Source organism: Pseudorasbora parva, chromosome 12 (assembly GCF_024679245.1).
Source record: "Pseudorasbora parva isolate DD20220531a chromosome 12, ASM2467924v1, whole genome shotgun sequence".
In the NCBI taxonomy this organism is placed as follows: Eukaryota; Metazoa; Chordata; class Actinopteri; order Cypriniformes; family Gobionidae; genus Pseudorasbora; species Pseudorasbora parva.
In genome coordinates, this window is record NC_090183.1 from 29,080,750 (window position 1) to 29,105,294 (window position 24,545).

Genomic DNA, 24,545 nt, shown 5'->3' on the forward strand with positions numbered 1-24,545 from the left:
ACATATGATTGGTTGATTAGATAACTGCATTATTGAGAAATTGAACAGGTGTTCCTAAAAATCCTTTAGGTGAGTGTTTAGTTATGTAGTTTAAACTAGGCACTAGAGATGAACTCATGAAGTGAGTCAGGTATTGGTTATCAGCACATAGACATACAAATAATCAGTAATAAAAAACAATTATGAGGCCAAGACTCATTGATGCATGTGGGGAACGAAGGCTGGCCCGTATGGTCCGATCAAACAAACTACTGTAGCTTAAATTGCTCAAAAAGTTAATGCTGGTTCTGATAGAAAGGTGTCAGAATACACAGTGCATTGCAGTTCACAGATTTACCCTGTGCTTAAAGGAGGGGTGAAACACTCAGTTTCAGTCAGTGTCATGTCAATCTTGAGTACCTATAGAGTAGCATTGCATCCTGCATATCTCCGAAAAGTCTTTATTTTTTTAATAATTATATAAGAAAGATGCGCTGTTCCGAGTCTTTCCGAAAAAAGCCGAGCGGGTGGGGGCGTGTCGTGTGAGCGGAGCTAAATAATGACGTGTGCTCGCTGCTGCTATGTTGAGTCGAGCTGTGTCATCCCTAACAGCGGGAAAAAAACTTTATTCAAAATAAAAATATGGCTTTTAATCAGATACAGCCATACATCTATGATCCGGAATCAGACCCAGAGGCTGCAGTTGAACAGGAGCAGCAGCAAAAACGACTAGAGCAGGACGTCTGTATGTGGTACAAGTTATACACTAACTATATAATATGCTTAGCGGCTTGTGTTATTTACATATTTATACTTGAATTATATCGTCGTATTTTTGTATTTGAAGGTGTACATGTGGGAAGTGCAGTTGTGCACGTGTGTTTGTGTGTTTACGCGTGGTTTGTGTAGACAGTAAGCGGACTAAAAAAAACACAGACATTTGAAGCAGTCTCACTCACCCTTCTAACGTTGGGACTGCTCCATCATTCAGCATTAGGCGATTGGGAAAATCCGGCGTCGAGCTGGGCCTTGTTTATGAAACAGTCGGCACCGAAATGCAGCGAACAGATATAAACATTCGCGCAACTCAGTTGCTGATCCGGAAAAGCAAATTACATCCACTGTTGCCTTAACGCGGGGTTTTGGGGAATCTGTGCAGGACTGTCTTGGTCTGGCAACCAAAAACGCACTTTTTTGGTGACATTGTAATGTGCACATCACCTGTCCTACAAGCATCCTACAAGCCAGCGCTTTGATGGGCGTAGCCTGTTACTTTCGCTCTCTCCCTCTCTCTCTCTCACGCGCTTCCGGTAGAATTGTCCGTAAGGCCCATACAAGGAAATTCCGCCCCCATTAACGTCAAAGGGGACGCATGATCTCAAAAAACTTGCCGAAACTTATGACTAACCGGAAATAGTATTTTTGACAAAGAAATACTCCCATCAAACGTCCACCTTAACTTTTGAAACTTTGTCTATGTTTAGTATGGGATTCCAAGTCTTTAACAGTGTAAAAAGATCAGTATGCATGAAACAGCATTTCACCCCCCCTTTAACTCAACAGTCCGGGTGTTAAGCCTCTTTGAGGCTTCTTCTCAACTTAACTTCAGTGAAAGTCGAACTCATCAGACAACAATACAACAATACATGTTTCACAATGTACACAGTCCAAGATTTGCACTGTTGGCACAAATTAAAACTGACATTTGGCATTGGTATTTGTGGCCAAAAGTTTGGCTATAGCACCCTCCCTATGAATATTGAAGCTCCCGACAGTTTTGGTGGAAACCGGAGAGTCAAGGCATATAATTCTGCAGTGAGCAGGACAGCTCTATGTGTGTGGTTTTAAGTTTTTTTGGATACAATTTGAAAACCCTTTCGGACAGCTTCTTCTTGCATCGACAGTTACTCCAGTTGGATGTGGTTTGTCTAATATGGTGGTATGCTGACATTACCCTGGATACACCACCCAGACTTGCTGTCCCGGTCACAGACGAGTCAGCGAGACACACCCCAACAATTTGTATTCTTTTGAAATCTGATATAATTTCCCATTATGTTGCGAGGACTCCAATTTTTTATGTACAGCTGTGCTATTCCTCTGATAATTCAACCTTCACACACTGCTCTTACTGACGGAATGTAAAACTCAGTGAAGCTCGGCCACCAAGCTGCACATATATAGGTGTGAAATCTCCAACACAATTTGTCCTCAAAGTTGATGTGTTAGAAGCAGGAAAAATGGGCAAGCATAAGGATTTGAGCGAGTTTGCCCAGGCCCAAATTGTAATGCCCTGCCCTGCGCAGCAGTGCACAAAGCAAGGTCCATAAAGTTCCGAATTTGACTGGAGGAACTTGACTGGCCAGCACAGAGTCCTGACCTCAACCTAATAGAACACTTTTGGGATGAATTAGAGTGGAGACTGTGAGCCAGGACTTCACGGCCAACATCAGTGCCTGACCTCACAAATATGTTTCTAAAAGAATGGTCAAAAATTCCCATAAACACACTCCTAAACCTTGGGGAAAGTCTTCCAGAAGAGTTGAAGCTAATATAGCTGCAAACTCCATATTAAACCCTACATATGTGTGTGTGTGTGTGTGTGTGTGTGTGTGTGTGTGTGTGTGTGTGTGTGTGCATGCAGCTTTTTGAAAATTTAAAAAAAGTTTCCTGTGATGGGTAGGTTTAGGGGTATGGATATGATTCACTGGGGAGCCAATTATCAAACTTATTTTCCTTGCTCTTCCAAACTTTGCTTTTGTAGAAATACAGTGAGCTGTTAAACCTTGAGTACCAAGGTCACAGGACACTGCCAAACACACATTGGAATAGAGTGCTGATTTATGGGACGTGAAAGGAGTCAGGCAAACGGCAGCTGTTGCAGCTATCGCTGAGCCATGACTGGGTCAACAGAGGTTGGGATGGCGGTATGACAAGTATGACGTACGTAACGGTTTGGTCTCGGTTACAGCCACCTTGCAACATCATGTCACTCTGCTGTGCCAAGTTGAAATAAGAACAAGCAGAAACGTCTGCGCAGTGGCAGCATCGCTGTTTCAATTACAGTGGGTTTGAATCACTGTCACTTGCATAATCTGCTTAATTAATAGCACAGCTGTTGCTAGGCATTCAGACATCTCAAATGAAACATGGTTTGTTTCCAAACTGTGTCATGCATTTGTGCAATGTGACTGCAAGCTTTCGGAAATGGATCTGATAGTTCCCTTCAGTCTCAAATGCAGAAGTGTCCCCCATTCCCCCCTTTCTTATGACGACTTTTTGCGATTCCGATTTCACTTTAATGTGGACTTTTGCAGAGCTGTGTCACAAATTTTAACCAGCTGTTAGATTTCCTCAGGTAAGTGTGAGTAAACACAGTACTGACTTCAAATGGATCCTCAATGTGAGTTGGGAGCCAAAGATGAACAGTATGAGCAGCCAAGAAAGCGATGGCAAGAAGTGTCAGCAAAACAGTTAGACGTTTTTCTATAATTGAAAACAGTATCCATGCTTGAATCATTTGAAACTGTCAAACGCTAAATTCACCTTACTGCGCATGTGTACAACCTCATAAAATAGATGAAAGATGATATAGACGACACAGATATAATAAAGTTCTCATGCTATTCTTCTGGTAGGATCATTTTATTTAGCAAAATACATCACCACTCACTGACGCATCCAGAGAGCCATTCTTCGTACCTCGCTTAATACATCGGAGATGATTTGACAGATATCAGATCTTCTAATTGTGAAACTGATCTCTGGCTAATTTGGTTCTTCAAACGAATTTGCGGATTGGATTAAAATATCTGGATTAAGTTATCTATGATTTCTGCACATTCTTGTTTTCCCTGAGAGGGCGAATGCATCAATACTCGAAACCACGATCAGCAATGCAGTGATTGGCTGGCGAAAGACAGCAACGTAATGACATCATATAATTAAAAAAGCCGTCTAGCAAAAAAACTTGACAAATAAATAAAAAAAGATGTACATCTACAAAGATATTCCTTTATAAGGAAACGACCAAACCAACATAATTTATAATAGATCAAATACGTCTCCTTTTATTTACATGATTCCCAATTATTTATATTCACGATGTTATAGTATTTGTACACCCTTTACCTTTTTTATTTAAATGTAATTAGCAATTCATTTAATTTTTAAGTCAATTTAAAGCAGATTTATTATGTGACATCATTAATTATAGTTTCTTAAGTTCAAGATCAAGTTATCTGCTTCTAGTGCACTGCATCAAGCCATCCCATAATATCTGTCATCCCTCAAATTAATGCACGGCTCAGAATAACTGTACAACATATGTTTGAGGCTCCAATAAAATGACAAAGTAATTATTCCATCACAAAAAAATCTCTCAAACAAGTGGCTGTGTCTATAGTATTATACAACTTTTAAACAACATTATAACATTATTTTCATACAAAAAAATTATATTATTAATATTATTATTATTATTAAAAATGATTGCCCCTGGTTCAGTAATGCACTCTTGTAATAAAGTAGAATGGCTGGGACAGATTTTAACTATAACCTCAAGATGCAATCTAATCCTGTTTACATGAAATAAGCTGCTCCTGAGCAGGTTTAAGCTTATGGACCTGTTGCTATAACAGCAAGTCCAGGATGAGCACCGAAGAACCAAACAATTGAGATCATGCCAAATCGTGAACAATCAAATCCAGCCTACTGATTTAGCAACAAGTACGAGCCCCAGGTTGCTCTCAGTCATCATTAGGTTTGGTCTAAAATGCAAATGGGAAGGTTCTGCAACAGAAAGCAGGTTATGTGACAGACCTGGGTATGTTTAAGAGTAAGTGGATAACCTCAACTTCCGGTTCCATTTTAATCATTTAGCAGACGCTTTTATCCAAAGCGACTTACAAAAAAAGGGGAGAGTAATAGAAGCAACGAAACAGACAAGGCCAACAACCGGTTCCAAAAACAGAGATAACTTTCAGTAGTCATAGCAACTCACTCTCTGAACATAACCTGCTCCAGAGCAGAGGTATTCGGTTGTGTTGTTTTTCTAATTAATATAGACAGTTGTTATATTAATATAAACAGATGTGTTATGGTTACAGTTATATAATATACAATATTATATATTAATTCTAAAGCACTATTATAACAAGGTAATGTTTAAATGTTAATTAATTTCTAATATATATTTTTTTTATTGTCATCTCACACGGATCTGCATTCAATTACCTAGTCTAGCATCAAACAAACAATAAAAACCTTATTCTCAGTGAATAACGATTACTTATTAAACAGAGACTGAAAAAATGATCGCACAACCACGAATAGAGGGAAATGTGCACTAAGCAGGTTAAATAAATCGCCATTAAACAAAAGAAGAAAGAAGCAGAATGGCTTCTTCTTAGCATCTGTTTCCATGATGAATTATCAATTCGTCGCTCTGTTGAGAAAGTCTTGTGTGTTAACTGTGAACATACTCTGAACTTACTCCAGGACTCGTTTTTGGAACCAGCATACCTCGAGTAAGCAAGATTTGGGTTAATCAACCAAGAGTTCAGAGTATATGTGACGGTAAGTTAACCTTGCTTTCTGGAATACCCCCTGCTCTCGTTTTGCCACAGGACAGCAATTGCAAGTACATTTTGTGTCATCTTTGAAAGGACTGCAATATGAAGAATGTACAAAGTAAAAAATCTTTAGCAACAATGTAAATGTGAATAGCACATAACAGGCACAATAAGGGTATACACAAACATACATTACTAAACATGCATCATTTTCAAATAACTCTGTTCACATTCCACACTACATTGCGAAAACGGCGTTTCAAATTTATCCAAATGCGAGTGTTTTCAGTTTTTGTAAGACAAAAACACTGTCTCAGTGGGGACGAAGGCCAAAACAGAAAGAAAAACATGCGTTTTCAAACGAAAATATAAGTGTGGACAAGGCCTTTGATATAACTGCTAGTAGACTACTAATGCTTGGAAGATGAGTCTGGTGGCAAGATGCCTAAATTATGTTTGTGGAGTTGGGGAGGTGGAGAGTGGCTGCTTATATGCTCTAGCCGTTCAAACCTGAAATTACGTTTAGGAACTAAACTAAAAAGGAACTAATTATTGGTTTAAAAACTGGTAAAAGACCAGTTCCCTCTGTTCCCTCTAAGCTGCATGCATTCAACAGCCCTGCACTTTTGATGTTGCTCCAGAGCCAAATGTGCTTGAAGAAAGTTAGAAATCCTTCTGCATGTAGATTGATATTCTTTAAACTAACTTTAATCTGTGAGAGAAATGAAAGCTCTAGCGAAAAGTTCTGCCAGGAAGATTCAATGTTACGGCAATTATCACATTCGGACCTAACAAATCATGTACTAATACTCAAGTACTTACACATGTCTGAGTTTGCAGATGCTGACACCAACATTACCTCCATCCTTCTCACCACCACCAGGATGGTCTCTGTCTACACCCCCCAGGGGGTCTGCTGCGCCCCTGCCTTCATATTCAGGCAGGTAATGCAGAGTCCTTCACCCTCGAGACAAGAGCTACGGACCTGGGCCAAAGAATCTCTAAATATAATACTTGCTGGTCTGTTAATACATTTGTTACTTCATCTGGTTTCCCGAGTCTTTCTGGTAGAACTAGAGAAAATTCAGCACTGGTTAATTCACAAGATAAGCACAGTAAAGAAGAATCATAGGGCCTTAAAATACACCCGGCTAGTTTCAGCCAGACACAGTTATCATTTTCACATCCAGTACCACGTCGTTTAAATAGAAAATGTACTTGCACCCATCTGTTTGCCCATGGACGTGCTGGTCTGAAAAACAAGGCACATTGTTGTCGCGTTGCAATTTTGAGGCAACTGAAAAACAAATGCGCCATTGACCAACAAAAACCTGATCTAGAGTCAATAGTGCAGTTTTTTGTGCTATTTAAAGGGCATGTTAGTAATATGTGCCTATAGACAGGTACACAATGCGCATACACTCTGATTATTACACGCACAGGGACACGCAGCAGCACCCAAACATTTATAACATTCTGCTCGCAAATTCTGCCATGTAATTTGCGAATCCGCCATGGTGCAAGTGCAACTGGCTTTTAAAGGGAATGGGAGATCATGAGACTCTGATTCATTTCTTGCACATTATGACCCAACCAAACCCATGACTCAGTAAGAGACAACCCTTTTGGACCATGTGTCTGGCACACCAACCCTTTTTCTATCGTTAAACTAGCAAAAGTGGATTCAGACATGCCCTAAGTGCATCTGCGCCATGCACTTCAGACTATGCTCTCAGATCGATAAAATAGGGTCCCATCCTATGACTTGTTATATTTCTTTTAATCTCAACAAACCAGGTTCTTGAGTTTCTAATGAGGTTTCTTGTGAAAACAAGAAAGCAAAAAACAGTAAAGCATGGACCAACCTACCAGTGGTAAATAACTATTCTGGCACAGTTAGCCTAAAAATTTAGTTCGGTGCATATGTTTGCATACCCCTTGCAGTATATTATATATATATATATATATATATATATATATATATATATATATATATATATATATATATATATATATATATATATATATATATATATATATATAAAAGATAAATAAATGTGGCTGGTTTGATAATTAATGAGCATTGATTGCAAAAAGTGGACAGTTTGTAATATTACAGAAAGCATGTCTTGGCTAGATACTAGGTCATATTCTGGGTCTTGTCTTGGGCAAACGCTACCCTGTATTGGATACATGTAACATGAGCTGAGTGTGTGCAGTAGGTCACGTACTGTACTGCAGATCTCAAGTAGGTGTTGCAAGCAGTAGATCCCACGAACACTAACCCATTCAACTTAAGCTGTCATCATGTCCTTCAGTCTTCACAATCTATTATTAAAAAAGAAGCAATCTCATGAAGATAACACACTTCATCTGACAAGATACCTAACACAGCATGTTTTCCACAATGTTAGCAGCAATGCAAACCTCTGAGGATTTCAGCACAAGTCCTTACTTGTTACAGTCTATCTTTTACAGCTGGCTACACTGGTTCCTTTTAAGTGAGAATGCAAGATTCCATACAAAAAACCCCCACAAAAAAAAAACACTGGGAATGTGCAGCTTTGAAAATCTTACAGTAGCTTGATCTGTATTAGCAGACTGTAGTTCTCATTTTCCATCTGTTGAATACATTTAGTTTTTGCTGATATATAAAATGAGTAAGCTATGTGATTTCAAGCCACAATATGTAATTTTTTGCCACTAGAGTTGGCTTATTCTAAACAAAGGCGTAGCTTGATGACGCCTTGATTTCACAGAGCTTTTATTGATCGCTTCTGCTTTTTCCGGTCATGCGTATGTGGGGTAACATAGCACTGTTTTGTCATATTAGAGCTGCATTTGAGTGTGTTGAAAGTTATGTTATAATGCTACTCGTTGAGTTTGCTCTGCGGCTACGAGACGCACAGTGCAGTAAGCTAGACCAATATAGGGCATGGTAAAACATTGTACTTGTGGTAAATGAAGAAATGAGATTTGAACAATAAGTCTATTACTATGTTGCACTATATAACAAAGATTTTTTTCTGTCTATGAATGTATCCAAACAGTTGCTCACCTATCTAATAAAACACATAATATATTAAAGCTTCTTTGGTGTTTCTAGGTTTCTACAAAATAAAACCAGAAATCGAGGATAACACAGGTATGATTAATAGGCGACACGCTATGGACTTAAACATTCTTGAAAGCATTTGGGATAATGTAAGTACATTATTACTTACATATTATTAAGTGTAAAAGATTACCATGCTATAATTTTTGCAGCTGCTGTATCACTTAGTTACATCAAACTCAAACCCACAGTAAACAACAGTAGACTGTGTTGGGTTACGTCAGGTAATTAACCCCCGAAAAACAAAAAAATAGAAAATACAGGTCAAACTACTTACCGTGACTTTCTTGAAATCGGTGATTCTACAATAGAAGAAAACATGTTGTGGCTGCCATGAGGTCAACCCACATGTAAACAGAGAATAAACCGGCTGATCCTGCACGACTGCACTGATTCCACTCTTTGTCTGCTGTTGTATTACCTATGAAGACAAAAACACAATTGTTAATTCCTAAAAAGCATGATGTACAAAACACACTTAACATATTTTTGTACACTAGCACAAAGAGTGCAGAAGATGTGGCTAGAACTACAAATGGCCTACAGCTAGGGCTGTAACGATATGCGATATCAAATCGAAATCGCAATACGCAGGTCCACGAACCTGTATCGCGATCTGAGAAGGCAGAATCGCGACACACCCCTTCCAACTCCCAGAATTATCCTTCCTGTCCAGGTCCAACTTTTAAGTCAGCAGTATGGCAACATTTCAGTTACCCGGTGGAGAACAAGGATGGCTATCGTGTAGTTGACAAGACCCACACAATTTGTCGTAAGTGTTTCAAGAAGCTTCCCCAACCGGCTGGCAACGTGGTGTGAGCGTGGCGTTTCTGTTGCGTGTCATCCGCGGGGCGGCTGCGTGGCGTTTTCTCTTTCTTTGCACACCAGAAGCGTGTCTGACGCGGTGCTTCTGTTGGTATTGATGTACAGGAGGCCCTATACTTCATGTTAAATATATATTGCCTATTGGTACCGCAAAGAAAACATCGGCAGTAGCCTATTGACCATACAGATATATGGTATTGACGGCAAAATAGGCTACAGAATACTGTACAGAATAAAACTGTTTTGTCCCCACCATATCGAGGTTTGTATCGGACCGTGGGTCAAAAATCGTGATACGAACCGAATCGTGGGTTTGGTGTATCGTTACAGCCCTACCTACAGCTAACCATAAATCCACAAATATCCCAAAGAAACCACTGATCCATACATTGATTCATTAAAGCTCTAAAAGACACATAGGCTACAGTATCTTAACCAACCTTAGTTGTATAGCCTATAACCTCTAGTGACTTAGTTTTGCAAAACAAGAAGAAGAAAAATCCCATGGAGTATAAAAAAGAAAATTATAATCAATCGGAAAACATGGCATAATAGCTCATACTATTTTTCTTATTATCTTAGTATCTTCATTTAAGAATGCTTACATGTTTTGTTTTTTTTCTTTTACAGGTAAAGCAAATTAGCCCACTGATTTATGATGATGCAGTCTACTGAAAGTTCAAACGATTAATTTGACCTTGCGTTGTCGATATAGAGAAAGAAATAAAATAAAGTCGCATTAAATGAAAACAGAAACTATTCCCATAACTTTAAATAACAACAGTAATGAATCAACATTACCACATTTCCTCGTATTCAGTCTTCGGGCAAACACCCGCCTGTGTGTGTGTGAAGCTGTGGACCTGCCCTTTACAACATAAACTCTCCTCCAACTACAAACATTCAAACAGAAAAACACTACAGCTTTCGTCGAGGCCGTATATGCAAATGCAAAACCACAATTTGTCGTAAAATATAAAAAAATGGATAACATCGGAGAGTGAAAAATGACTAGCATAGGAAACTCTTGCCACGTGATTAAGACACATGTAAACAAAGACCGAGTTAACCGATTTAATTGATCTACGTATTAATTAATTTATTAAATAAATTCCACTGCATTAAACTTTCCAATGTACATTGCATTTAAGAACATACATTATGTAAAGCGTTGCATATTAGTAATAGATGTAAATATGAAAATGAATATTATAATGATTCAATACAAGAAATCCTAAAAATAAAAAAAATCAATTTCAATATTTATTGTGTGCAATATATTTGTATGGTTTACATACAAATATGTTGCCCTAGTAAATTTATTTTAGTAAAGTTAATTTATTTATGTATTTATTTATGTATTTTTTTCTCTCTTTATTTCAAAAGTTTTTACCAACAGCAGTGCCACTGTGGCTAGTGATTTTCCAAAGTTATTTTCATTATTCAGTTATTCAGCTATTTTCACTGGCCACAATTTTTTTTGACTGACAGGGCAGTTTAAAGGGTGACGTGACGGGATGTAAGTAATTAAGACAGAGTCAATTAAAGATGACGAAGTAGTAGTCCTATCTCCCAAAGCTTGCATAGGCCTACTCTTTTGCTAGCCTACATACACACTCAAAACTATATTTTTTCTTCACAAAAAGAAGTACATACTTTCATAGTATAGAACAATGTAGTAGGCTCCATTTAATTAATTTCAGGTGAAAGATGAAGGTTTTGGTATTAATGTTGTCCACTATAGGGAGCAACAGTAAGGCATTTTTAAGCCCAATCTCTTTCTATCAGTTTCCATCCCTCATAAATAAAATTAACATAAAATGAAAAGTTAAATAAAAATTAACTTTTATAGACCCCAATAAAACATATTTTTTTATGTTGCCAGACATGACTTAATATCTTATTTTAAATTTGTAATCTTTTTTATAATAAATATTATACCATTTCTATAAATACACGTATTTACAGTTGTGGTGTGAATAATAAAACAAACACTTATGTGTTCACCAATGAGTTCAAAAGAAATCAAGGAACACTGAAGCTTATTTATAACCGATCGTCTTAGAATAAAAGGCACATTTGTTTTCACGCTGCTTGCTGTGGGTCATTTTCTCTGTGCAGAACACACAGATCATTAAATCCATACTGTGTAACCACAGCAATCCTGGATTTGATTGAAAATCTGTAAGCCAGTCACTCTCATATGGCAGTGTGACTACCCTTATGTAAATGTGGAATGATTTGTTTACACTTAAGGCTTAATTTCTTGAGAATTTCCAAAGTTTAATACCAGAGGTGTACCCGGAGTTACAGATGCAGTCCATTGATGAGGTTGCCATAGTAACTGCAGATCATCAGAGGCCTCAGACATTGTGTTCTAGCGCAGCTTGTGCTGCTGCTCTGGTGTTTGTGGGAGAAGACAGAGGATGATTAGCATTCAACATGATATCATACTGTCACAACTCTCTACTCTCTCTCTCTCTCTCTCTCTCTCTCTCTCTCTCTCTCTCTCTCTCTCTCTCTCTCTCTCTCTCTCTCTCTCTCTCTCTCTCTCTCTCTCTCTCTCTCTCTCTCTAGTTCTAGTTCTTTCGGCCTTCCCTTTGAGGAAGTTAGACATCTTAAAAAGCCATATAAGGCTGTCCAGAGAAAATGTTCATCACTTTTTACCACTGCAGATTCCTTATGTAAGTCATGCACATGTTCCATCACTTTAAAGATGGATAAACATGAATACGTTTTTGAAATTTTTGTGTGTGTGTGAGTTCACTCGTGATCACAGTAGTGTTTAAAGCCAGCTGAGGCCAGGCACATGCTGCATCCACCAAATGTCAGAAAGCATTTCGGTTCCTCATTTGAGGCAGAGCATTGTCCCCCAGGGGAGAGCAGCTTCCCTTTCTTCTCCTATCCTTGCTTTATCCATCCATCCCTCCCTCCCTCCCTCCCTCCCTCCCTCCCTCCCTCTGTCTGCCAGCTTCACTGCACTGCAGCGCCGTTGTGCTTTGCTTCTTCCCGGAGAAGATACAACTGAGTGGATGCACGGACGTGTGGGTGGAGGGAAAAATCATTTAGAGAATTATACGGCTAGCTGAAACTGCGCCATGTCAAACCATTTTTAGATTATTTTTTAACTTTGTGTATAAGTCAATACTTGAAGAATGATGCAGACCAGATAAACGTGATAAATAGAATAACTCTTTAGACAATGTACAATACAATGCACAACACTCAAAATTATGGAATGCCATTATACTAGATACAATATGTGTGTGTTTGTGTGTGTGTGTGTGTGTGTGTGTGTGTGTGTGTGTGTGTGTGTGTGTGTGTGTGTGTGTGTGTGTGTGTGTGTGTGTGTGTGTGTGTGTGTGTGTGTGTGTGTGTGTGTGTGTGTGTGTGTGTGTGTGTTCGTGTGTGTACAGTCAAACCAAAAATATTGTTTAGACTCCAGATATATTATTATATTTTCCTAGTGTGCAGGACACTATAGTCCATTGATGTAAGTGAGGATAGCAACATAAAGTAAACTGTGACATATTATTCCCAAAAATTCTTCCTACTGTGGACTACCAGTAAAATTAATAAACATTTGGGACCAAAATTATTCAGACACTTTGACCTGACCATGTTTTGCTTAAGTGTTTTTTCTTTAATTGCTAATGCGACCTTTTACACCACAGACTGAACAAAATGAAGCACTGCTTGGTAATTTTTTGACCTAAAGTGGTATTATCTAATTGTCTACTTAAGGGTTAGTTCACCCAAAAATGAAAACACTTCACATTCTCGTCTCTTCATAAAATTAATGTTGAACCACTGTAATGAGATGGACTTTGTAACAACGTCTTTAGTGCCTTTTATGGGTTTAGAGAGAGGAAAGGACATTGCTGCCAATGGAGGCCTTTCTGAGCCATCAGATTTCAACAAAAATATCTTCATTTGAGTTCCGAAGATGAACAAAGGTGAACATACGTGTGTCGAACGGCATGAGGGAAAAGTAATGAATGACAGAATTGAATTTTTGGGGTGAACTAACCCTTTAAATTTAACAGCTCAGAGCTGATAGGTTGATTGTAATACATTACATACCTTTCTATCATTATTATATCATATTGTATTTTGTGCAACCATTTATTTATTTGCATATTTATTTGCAAATATTCACAGAATCTCACTCATTTCAGTTGTTTTTGCCCCTGTATTAGGCTCCTTGTAAACTGTTTTGTTTCTCATCAGCCACGATGTCATAGGCTTCTGCAACTGTGAACAAGCAATAAAATAAATTAGCTAACCAGCAATCAGACTGAACCATCTCCTTTGACACACCATCAGTGCTGAAAACCTAGACAGCTGCCACATGAGCGCCCAGTGAGGGAGAACTGCTGACCCGCAACTAATGAGTGTGGAAAATGAATTTCGTAGCACATCAAACAGAGATTGAGTGAGTGAGTGAGAGAGAGATGAAGACAGTGGAGCAATGTAATGTTGCTGTCCAGACAGAACAGAAGAAAGCTCTCTCTGTGTAAGGCCTGTTTGATTCCACCAGTCTCAAAGACAGGGCTGTTTTGGGCATTTTTGGGGGTGATTTCCAAATTTGACACAGTCGTAAAAAGTAAAACAAGGAGTTCTCACCAAGCCCCTTGTCTAACTCCAGACGGGAAATTTCCACGAAAAAGATGTAATTGAATCTTTAGATCTTCTTTAGAGGACCAGTATTTGCAGTTCACACGATTCACATGTTTACACTCAACTGCACCACTTGTTAAAGCTGGTATGAATATCTGTTTCCTAAATGCATATTATTTTATTGTGAACAATTAATTTTTGTGCATATGGTACATTTTCTCAATTTTCTTGACCTTGTAATGTTTAATCAAAATGTCATAACTGGGCCTTTCAGTGAAAACAACAGACTCTCTCTGTCTGTGGTAATGTGCACACGACTCAAATCATTTAGAGTGCAATGCGCAAAATCCCATCATCCACTGATGAAATCAAGTCCCTGTCCAACATTTTTTCTTTTTCCATAATCGTATGGAAAGCACAACATAGAGGAAAAGATCCGACGCTGCTTCCTTTTCATTGTGATGTTTTTAAAGGGTTACGTCAGCGATTTAGCATATGGCTTTGTATCAGTAGAAACCTGAGATTTTAACAAATATTTTAGAAATATTTTTTTAGAGAACTCGTTAAACAATGACTTGTTTGAATCTATTCCCAGCTCTGATATCTTTAGATTTAGGTTTAAATTAAGTTTAAGAGCAAAATAAAACTATTTAACAAGTTGGTAATTTCGTATAAACTTGTACAAATTCATATATTAAAAAAAAATCATGTAAAATGCGATTCATATAAAAAAGATATTGAAGGGCATGAAGGTCCACCCTACACTTATCCGTCAATGGGGTGTAAGCAAATCATACAAAAATGAACAAGTGAGATTCATGCAAATTAACCGATTTGCCAAGATAAAAAGATTTGCGAATCGAAGTCGAGCTGCTTGAATTGATTCATTTGGCCAGGAGTGGCATACAGTCACCCAACAGTCATGTGATCGACTGATACAGTGCATACCGAGATACATCAATGCTGTGATTGGAAATCAGGATTATTCCACCAAATATTTTCTGAACTCTTCCTAAGTTAAAACATTAGTATTATGTTGTTTGTTCAAATTAATACAAACTTAACATTATTTGAGGTCTGAACTTTGACCAATTGTCATTTTCTGCATTTTTTTCTTTTTCTTTGAAATTTAGAAGAAATGTTTAATTTTAATCAAACAGATACACATCAATAATAGATCCATAGAAACTGCTAATTTGTACATACAATATGCAATAATATAACCTATTATTGGGACCAAACAGCTAAATATTCTCCAACTATTTAAACCCCCACACATGGGTTTGCACATTTACGTCACTGTCTTTGAGTAATTATGGATTTCATTTTGAACCAATTTCCGTGAGCAGGCTGAGCTAGACTTCTTGACACTGGGCAGCAACTCACAAGGAGAAAGAGTGTCACCAGTCTCTTCTCCTAATTGGTTGGAGGTTAAAAATAGCTCTGGCTAGCCATCATGGGGCTGATTTACAGCCTTCATTTACAAGGCTAACACACTCTCAGGGGGTTCTTTGAGCACTCTGCATGATGTTTCCAAACCCTCAGTTATGCATACCCTTGGAAGTCCTGCAGAATATACAGCACTCTCTCTTGAATGTATCAGTAACAGTAACACACAGTAATCAACATTACAATTATCGATCCCTTACAGAGAGGAATGTATGTGGTAATAAAATACTGATTATAATTCCCGAAAACATTAATTTAGCCTGTACATTTGGCACAATTTTATCCAAAGAAACACTGGATTTAAAGGGGTCATGAATTGAGAAATCAACTTTCTAATATATATAAGGTCATGGTATTTTCATAGCTGAAAACTTCCTTGTTAGTCAAAGAAAAGCTTTTATTGACACCAGGCCAAGAAAATGCTCAATCTCAGAATATTCCACACCTTGACGTCATCGTGTGGTGAAACACGGCCTCAACAGAAGAAGAACAACACCTGAGTGTCTGTAGCCCCGCCCACCGACTTGTGCCTGACATGACATAGAGACAGAGCGTATTTAGGCCACGCCCACACCGGGGGGGGGGGGGGGGGGAAACGACAATCCAACACTCTCCATTGACTTTGCATTGCGTAAAGTTGTCGCCTCGTCTTTTTTCACTTATAACAAAAAACAGAACAATGTCTAAAAGCTGATATGTGACAAGGTGTGCTGCAAACAAGCTAAAAAACACATAACTAAGTTTTTATAAGCTGTTGACCCCAAAAAACGAGCGTTTAAGGAGACAAAAGTGGATACAGGCAATAAGACGTGAAGCTTCAGCAGGAAGAATAGTTCAATTTTTGGGATCCTGACATCAGTATGCCTTAGTATGTCTACGTGTGCAGTAAACATTTTGTCAAATATCCAAATGTTAGTTTTATATATTATATTTCCGGTGGGCGTGGCTTTCAGATTATTATGCGTGTCGCTCTGTCTCTATATGCCTACATAGAGCTAAACCGGATTGAACTTCTAAGCAATAAACATACCGCATATGTTTCAATCAGATTCCAATATTATGAATGCATGGATGAACTTTATTTTTAATGAATATCCAGGGGTGGTATCGCAAAATATCGTTTGAAAACAAGAGACTGGATTTGCAGACAGAATGAATGAAAGTTAAAAAAAAAAATTTGTGATAATATTGCAGTATTACATATCGTTTGACATCTATTGATTATGTGTATGTTTCTAACTGAACATAGCCTACATTAGCACACTGTCAAAGGCTAAAGAATCCTTTATTTGTGGTGTTGTTGGTTCATTGCGATTCGGGATCAAACTCGGTGTACATGTATGGGCCAAGGCTCACAAGGCCCACCGTCCTGGAGCTGTATGTGTTTGTGTGTGCGTGTGTGTACAGTTCGTGGTTATATCCACCGAGCGGGCGGGCCAAGTAATAAAAAAAATAACATTCCAATCAATCGCTTGTGGATAAAAGATAAATCATTGCGTTTGTTTGATAAATATATTTTGCAAGCCCTGTGGGCAATTCATTCCTATCCGTTCCATTCATTGCTGTTTCCCCACACGCTTTCAAAACAATCCCTCACGTGTACTGACAGGGGAGCTGAAGCTCATTAAATATGCAAATCTTATCCAATCCTAGCCGTGGGCGTTTACTTCCAAGTCTTCAGTGTGGCATGCTCATATAAAACAAACATTCCACGAGAGAGGGTCAAAACCAGTGTAGAAAATGGCCTATTACTTTTTCATTATGATGTTTTTGAATGTGAAAACACGCAAACGTCATAAGTTGACCTCAGACAACAGTATAACATTTTTTTAAATGCCAGTTCATGACACCTTTAGTACACACAATTTATCAGTTCATGTATTCCGTGGGAATCAAACCGATGATCTTGCTGTTGATCTAATGTACAGGAATGCTTAATCAGGACATTTTAACTGGAAGGAGAAGTATAACATTGAAGTAATAGCTGTATTAATTATCTTTAATTAAACATCTAGGGAAACTTTCATCTACACTGGCGATTCATCTCAAATAATCAGATGAAACAAGGATATCGGCCTGAAATGGCCCATGTTTATCTAACTCCTTCCTTCTTGCCTTACATAAATTTCTGGGATTCTGGGCAAAAGGTCTGAGAATGATTCACACAGAGATTTTACTCAGGAGGACGGTGTCATTTGAGGGCTGACTTAGCTCGAGGAATGGTGGACTGATATTCACTGGCTGCAATGTGACCTGTCACACTGGATTCCACTTCAAACAAGACAACCACATAAAGGGTTTAAATGCAAATAATACAACCACTTACAAGATCAAGGTTATGCTACACTGCAAAAAAATGTTGTTGGTTTTTGTTGGTTTAACTTAAAAAAGTAAGTAACCTGATTGCCTTAAAATTGTTAGTTTATTGAAATTAAAAATGTAAGTTGATCCAATAAAGTAAATTTGTTTAATAAATAGAAACTCAAAATATTTTTGTATCTGAACCACATAAAAAAATTGATGAAAATGAAAATTATCATGAAAATAGAACTATTTGGCATGTTTCACTGCGTCATCAGAAATAAAAAGCACACAATTACCCAATATGTTTACAAAATCTTTTAATAATCTTTTAATAATATTTTAATAAACGTTGTCGAATCTCAAAAAAAATGTCATTGTATTAACTCAAAATTTTAATTTCAATGAACTCAAAATTAAGGCAACCAGGTAACGTGTTTCTAAATAATTTTTTTACAGTGTAGTATTTATATTTGTATGTTTTTTGGGGGGGAATAAAAATGTCTATTATAAAGAATAGAAACAACAAAATGCTTTAATATTTTGTTATACTGTGACATTATACTGTATTACACTGTTAGACTATCACTTGGATGAATTCAAAACTCATTTTACAGTTTTGATTGTTTTGACAGTTTGATTTAACTAAACTAAAGGCCATGTAACAAAATAAAATCTATGAAGAAAGACATTTACACACGGAGTATATTCATGCTTTGTCTTTAATCACTTCATAGAAAAGTAGCTTCAGATTTTATTGAACACAATATACAATATTATTACCATACATTGTGTGAAACATTGAATATTCACCTGCAACAGTGTGGGATAACCAGACGATAAAAACTCATCCCTCATGCAGATAGCACTAATTCTGTTTAATCCTTTTGGACGCAAATCGGACCAAAAGATCTCAAACATATAGATTAACAAAGTTTTACTGACAATTTGAATTTCAAAACTGCTAACAAGGTCAGAAAAATAGTTCACATTAGCACAAATAATTACAGAAGATCACATTTTCGTAATTATATATCGATTTCACATTGTGGTTCAGAGATTGTGATGGTGACCAATTCCTCCCCTGTAAATGTGCATTTACAGGGCACTTCTGAGCCATTTTTAGCAATCTCCATTCAAAATGTTGTATATATTTGAGGGCCACGTTCTGTGGAGAATCTCGTGAGATACTGATTTATCGATGTTACACCAAACAGTGATACACAAAGCTTCTAATATCTGAAAGATGTCTACAGTATGTATTTATGTCTTATCTACAGACTCTCCCCTTTACCAATGGGTCGCGTGTCTCATAGGCTACTATTCTGGGCAGTTGAAAATTGTGCAATATATTCATACATAGTATATATAATATATATTTATTTATATTAAAACATAAACAATATTACTAAATAAAACAGACTCAGTCCAAGAGCCCACTACACAAGAAACACCACCAATTTTCGGTAATGCAAGTGCATATAAATTAAACCATTTACAAAGAAACATTATTCCTTATGTACAGTTAACCGTAATAAATACACTGTTATAAACAGTAGAGGACCGATCTGAGCGCATATGAACAAAGTGAATGGAAGGAGTTGTGAAAAGCGTGGGCTGGTGATTAAGAGCGACCCCACGGACGCTCACAAACACAAACACAGTAATGTGTAGTCACATACATATGTGCGCACAAACATACTTTTGCATGCTACTTTGGCCATTTACTGTTTCCATTGTTGAGACTAAGAGCAAGGTAGTTAAAGTACCTCAAAGCATGAACTACACACAAACTTAAATATTAATGGTGGAAAATGTACGAGACGACAATGCAAATGTCAATATATTCTTTACCAAACTGGCATGTTGAAGTTATTTGTTTTTTTTAATCATATCTTGGTGTTCTTCGAGATGGGGAAGGAAATCAGTTTACATTATTTTTTTTTAGCCAATCGGAGAAAGGAGGGTGTTTAGTTTAGAAGACAAATAAAGAAAAATTCTATATCAAAATGTGTAAAAACGCTACAAAAGCTAGTTTAGACTGCTTTTATTCTGTTTCTGAGGTATGATGGGAAGGGTGGATAATGGCTGCTGTAAGGAAGACAATTATGATGAACGTGAATTAAGTGAATATAGCTTTGGCTTCCCTGTGATTTTAATACATTATGAGACCCCTTGGGATTCGATTTTTTGGGGGTGCTTGTATTTTGTATTTAGTAAATGGGGTCTTCATACTTAAGGGAGTTTAAAGTTTTTTTGTGCAACAGGATTTCTTACCCTAATGTAGATGGGATGACGTATGGTTCCAAATAAAACGTTTGTGCTCATAGTTAAGAAGTCTGACACGAATGTAGATAGAATAAACAGAAAGTGCCTCTTTCATAATTTCTTGGTTTACTGATCATTTGTCAGATGTTTGGATTATTAAGTTATATTGCCAAACAAAGGAAGACACTAAGATCTCTCTCCAGCGTAGATATAAAACAATTCTGCATGTTCGGTCTGGTTTGCTTTACAAAACAAAAACATTTCAACGTACAGTTATACTAAAATGTGTTCAATAAATAAAAGACTATTAAAAAGACAATAGTAAAAAGGCACACAGTCTTTAGACAAATGGTACAGAAAAGTAAACAGTTTCTCTCTTTACAAATACTTGTTCTTCAGTAGTTCATGTTTGACCTCATCACACACCCATAGCTTTACAAAAAGTTTGTGTTGGTACAAAAAAAGAGAAATCCTCTCAGTAGTGTCTACTCCTTACCGCCTGGTAAGCAAACTGACAAACTGTCCACGTTGGCCCCAATCCTTCATGTTTATCAAAGTCGCCTGTCAATCGTTCAGGTCCAAAATGTCTGCAGCATTTATTTCCTGAGTGCTCCTACAAACTGTCTCCAAACGTAAGTGCAAGGAGGGCAAGACATCCTCCTCCCACGGGGCCTAAAAAAGCACCCCATGAGGGCTTTTTAAAAAGCATCAACTGCAAGATTGCTCCTCTTGCATGGGAAAAAAAACAGCTACCGCCTATCAAAGGAAGTCCTATGTGTCCACCGGTGAGGCGTCTTCGGTAACTATCTGGATGTGTGTAGTGGATTCCATTTCTTCCCCTCTGTCGTCGTCTTCTTCCGCCTCTTCCTCGTCTCCCTGGCTCTGTTCATCTTTTTCCGTGCCTTCTGAGTCCTCCTCCTCTAGCGTGAGTTCGAACTGGAACTTGTCAGGCCCTGGACCCCCGCCGTTGCCTTCTTTGTCGGGCTGGTAGAAGGGCGGGGAAGGGCTCAGGGGGATCATGCTCTGGTACCAGTTCCGATTATCCTCCAGCGTGTCCAGGATATCCTGGGCATCCGGATGGACCAAGTCAGCCCAGGTTTCCCACAGCGGGTGGACGATGTAGTCAATGAAACCCACCTGAGGAGCGAAGAAAAACACATTAGATGTCGTAGGGTACTATGTAGGATGTTCTAGGGTATCCTCCATCAGATGGCAACATCTCAGACAGTAACTAACCTGTGATTTCTCCACAGAGGCAGTGTGTTTGTCACACATTGGACTGATCTCCATGCCACGTTCCCTCTCGCGATCGCCCTGGTGAAAGAACTCATCCATGATGCGGTCAGTCCACTGGCGGTACAGCTCTAAAGACTTGGTGGGATTGCTCAGATCGGCGCAGTGAACCATGTTCCGCAAAACCTGAAGTAACATCACAATTTCAGCCGGTTGTAATTCATCATTTTCCTCTAATTTATCATGAAATCATTGGATTAGTAGGAAGGAGAACAGGAGGACCAGTACCTGTATCCTGTCTGTGTAGTTGTCCAGAAGTAAAACTCCTGAGCTTGTCACTTTCTTCGTCTCTACCATGGTCTTCAGATCGGCCAGTAAGCTCATGTGCTTAGACATGTCCGTGGCCAGTACCTGTTAAGAGGAAACATTGAGCAATAGGCGTTAGCATATCAATCATTGCAGTGTAAATGAAAGCATATGACCTGGAACGAAGGAAGGAAGAAAGGAAGAAAGAAAGGAAGGTAGAACCTCACCATGTCGATGACCATCTTTCGGAAGGACTGCCTTTGTTTCTTAGTGAGGTTTTGGAAAATGTCACAGTTGTCCTCCTGTAGAAGTTTAAAGCCCACGGCTAAGTGGTGGTTCTCCAAAACCGACTCGTCATTATACATGAGCGCCAACTCAGAGTCTGTAAGAAATTAGCAAATGCTCAGTTAATCTATGTGTCACCAAGAACTTTACACTATCAGTAGGGCGGGAGTTAAGAACACTCACTTGTATTGATGAGGAACTGGTTTGAAACACCAGGGTGGTCCACATCATGGATGGCTGCTGCAAAAATGGCTGCCAGAATCTCAAGATCGGTGAAGACAGCCTATTTAGGACATATTGAAAATGGTGAGATAAACGAAGTCTTTGTAGGATTTTTTTTTTAAATGCCTAAAGAAAAAGCGTTCTTACATCTAGTGCAGGTGTGGACAGCAGAATGTGAGTTGACTGGGCCACATCAGCAGCGTGAAGGCTGTTATGATAGGCCACATCTTGGTGGTAGTGATCCTCAAGGGTCATCATGTACGTCACAAAAGTATCTACTGGAATCTTGAACGTCTTAAGCAAGTCTCGTTCCTGTTACAGAGAGAAGCAATGTTATAACAATTCTGGAAATTATTACTTTTGTTGCAAAATGTGGGAAGTCATAAGCTGGAGGTAGAACTGACCTGGAAGATGGCATACATAATGCAAGTTAGAGGCCGGTTGTTTGAAAACTCTGAAACGGTAAATATGTTCAGGCCCCATTTGTTCAGGTCATCTAATTCCTGGAAAGGGAAGAGGCCAGGGAATGAGATCAACATGATTTTTTTTATAATCAAACTCACTAAAGAGAATCTATGAATCTTCTCCTTACCTTTGACAGTAAATCCTCTTTGTCGGTTTTGACGCCGAAACGAGCGATGCTGCAGTTGAGGATGGGCCCGTGGGACACTTTCTTCACTCCACTGATCTGAGTCATCAGCTGCTGTTTTTTCTTCTTCTCGCGGGCTTTTGGTGTAGGCGAGGGAATCTCCACATCATTCTGTTTGTCTGTAAGGAACAGCAAGAACCAAATGATTAGAACGATTTTAAATGTTATCCCGGTGGTTATCCATAGAAAATGTGGAAAATGACTGTTTGCTATCTTGTCATCGTGAAACCAAGATGTCCCTAAATCTTTCTAAACAGATCATGCACAAGTGTGTCAGATGTTGACAGATCGCATTCCAGATTACTCAAACTCTTCATTGTAGTATTCACACAGACGAGACACATACATGTCCGCACAAAAGCTCATTGTTGTAAAACCGGTGGCCATGTATCATGTTTCCCTGAGTGACGCAAGCAGACGTCTTTGGCCCAGGTGCAGGGCCATAGCTGAATAGCTCACATCTGTGCTTCTCGGGATACACTGCCCTCGAAAGGCAGAACAGACACCCAATTCAGAGTGACTTTGCCACTGAGCTATTCGAGCGGGGCTTTTGCCCCTCCTTTCCTTCTCCTCCAGTTCCACTCTCCATTTTCACTGTGACAGACCTGTCAAGAAACTGCAGGGGAGCCCGTGGCTGTCTCAAATGGCATCTCCAAAGGTCAACCCTCAGGAGATATCAATTGACAAACAATGGCGGCACTGAAAGGGCGTATCTCGAGGGCAAAAATGCAGTTGATAATGCTATAAACCTTCATCTTGGGGATTTTCTCATGTGGAAATGCTAATCCAAATCCTTCCCAAGGAGCCACAGGCCCTGAGTAGACAGGATTTTTATTTCCATTTTCTCGGGTACAGCAGATAACGCTGTTCTCTCTTGTTATAAAGCTCTGGCATGTTGCTGAAGGACTGTGATAACACCTAGTAATAGCTGCTGGCTTTATGGGGAATGAGAGGAGGTGAAATATGAGGGTTGGTTAATTCATTAGTCATTATCCACTTCCCTCATATGTCTCTGTTAAACATGAACCCGTGCCGTAATCAGCACCGCAGTCATTCAGACTTATATCCTGAGTGAAGAAATGCGAGGCGTCCTATTACGATGACGGAGCGGAAAATGACGGAGATAAGGAAGCACTAGTTTCTCTTTAATCTCGAAAGCCTCCACCTGTTTTTTTCTCCTCCTCTTGTGGTAAAGAAGCCTGATCAAGAGAAAATGCCTCCGATCTGATCTCGCGAAGCATTCACAGCGCTCATTACAGCCAATTTGCTTGTTTTCTCACAAACATCCACCGTAGCTCTTTTTTCCTCTCGCCCCTCTGTCTCCCTCCCTTCAGGATTCACTGTCGCATGTCTCCTTCTCATACCCCCCCCAATAACCAAAGGCAAACCACATGTGACTGTTTGCAAAGATCCAAGATTCGAGAAAAAGAAACCAGCAAAGAGACGTGTGTGGGTCAGATTTAATCTCACTATCTCTGCTAAACTCGTACGTTTTGATGCAGATAGCGAATTGGCAGAGGCATAAAAAGAGCGGTCACGTGACACAGCACACAGATGTTTCACAGCTAACATTTAATCTCAGGAATATAAAACCACTTCAGTCCCAAATAATCCGGCCACAAAAATCTACACTATCAGAATGTACACCGATATGTTTTGCAGACTTTTTTATTTTATACAAATATTTTTTCTTTAATCAATATATTTGCCTTTTTAATCA

The 24,545-nt window shown here is 38.6% G+C and overlaps 2 protein-coding genes across 6 annotated transcripts in view; both read right to left on the reverse strand.

The window, feature by feature from the left end:
* sgip1a (SH3GL interacting endocytic adaptor 1a) overlaps positions 1-10,413 on the reverse strand; it is a 97,605-nt gene extending 87,192 nt beyond the window's left edge. Inside the window, exons 1-3 of the mRNA XM_067459768.1 lie at positions 10,294-10,413; positions 8,945-9,088; positions 7,784-7,880 (exon numbers count right to left, since the gene is read on the reverse strand). The gene's annotated coding sequence lies outside the window, so the exon portion shown is untranslated. The remainder of the gene's footprint in view (positions 1-7,783; positions 7,881-8,944; positions 9,089-10,293) is intronic.
* Positions 10,414-18,566: 8,153 nt separating this feature from the next.
* The window catches only part of pde4ba (phosphodiesterase 4B, cAMP-specific a), a 198,531-nt gene continuing 192,552 nt past the window's right edge, over positions 18,567-24,545 (reverse strand). For all 5 annotated transcript variants that reach the window (XM_067459784.1, XM_067459785.1, XM_067459786.1 and 2 more), the window contains 8 exons: positions 22,769-22,944; positions 22,581-22,679; positions 22,324-22,488; positions 22,138-22,237; positions 21,897-22,051; positions 21,652-21,774; positions 21,367-21,549; positions 18,567-21,267 (listed from right to left, as the gene is read on the reverse strand). In XM_067459784.1, the coding sequence (XP_067315885.1) occupies positions 20,902-21,267; positions 21,367-21,549; positions 21,652-21,774; positions 21,897-22,051; positions 22,138-22,237; positions 22,324-22,488; positions 22,581-22,679; positions 22,769-22,944 (1,367 nt within the window). In that variant the 3' untranslated portion in view covers positions 18,567-20,901. The remainder of the gene's footprint in view (positions 21,268-21,366; positions 21,550-21,651; positions 21,775-21,896; positions 22,052-22,137; positions 22,238-22,323; positions 22,489-22,580; positions 22,680-22,768; positions 22,945-24,545) is intronic.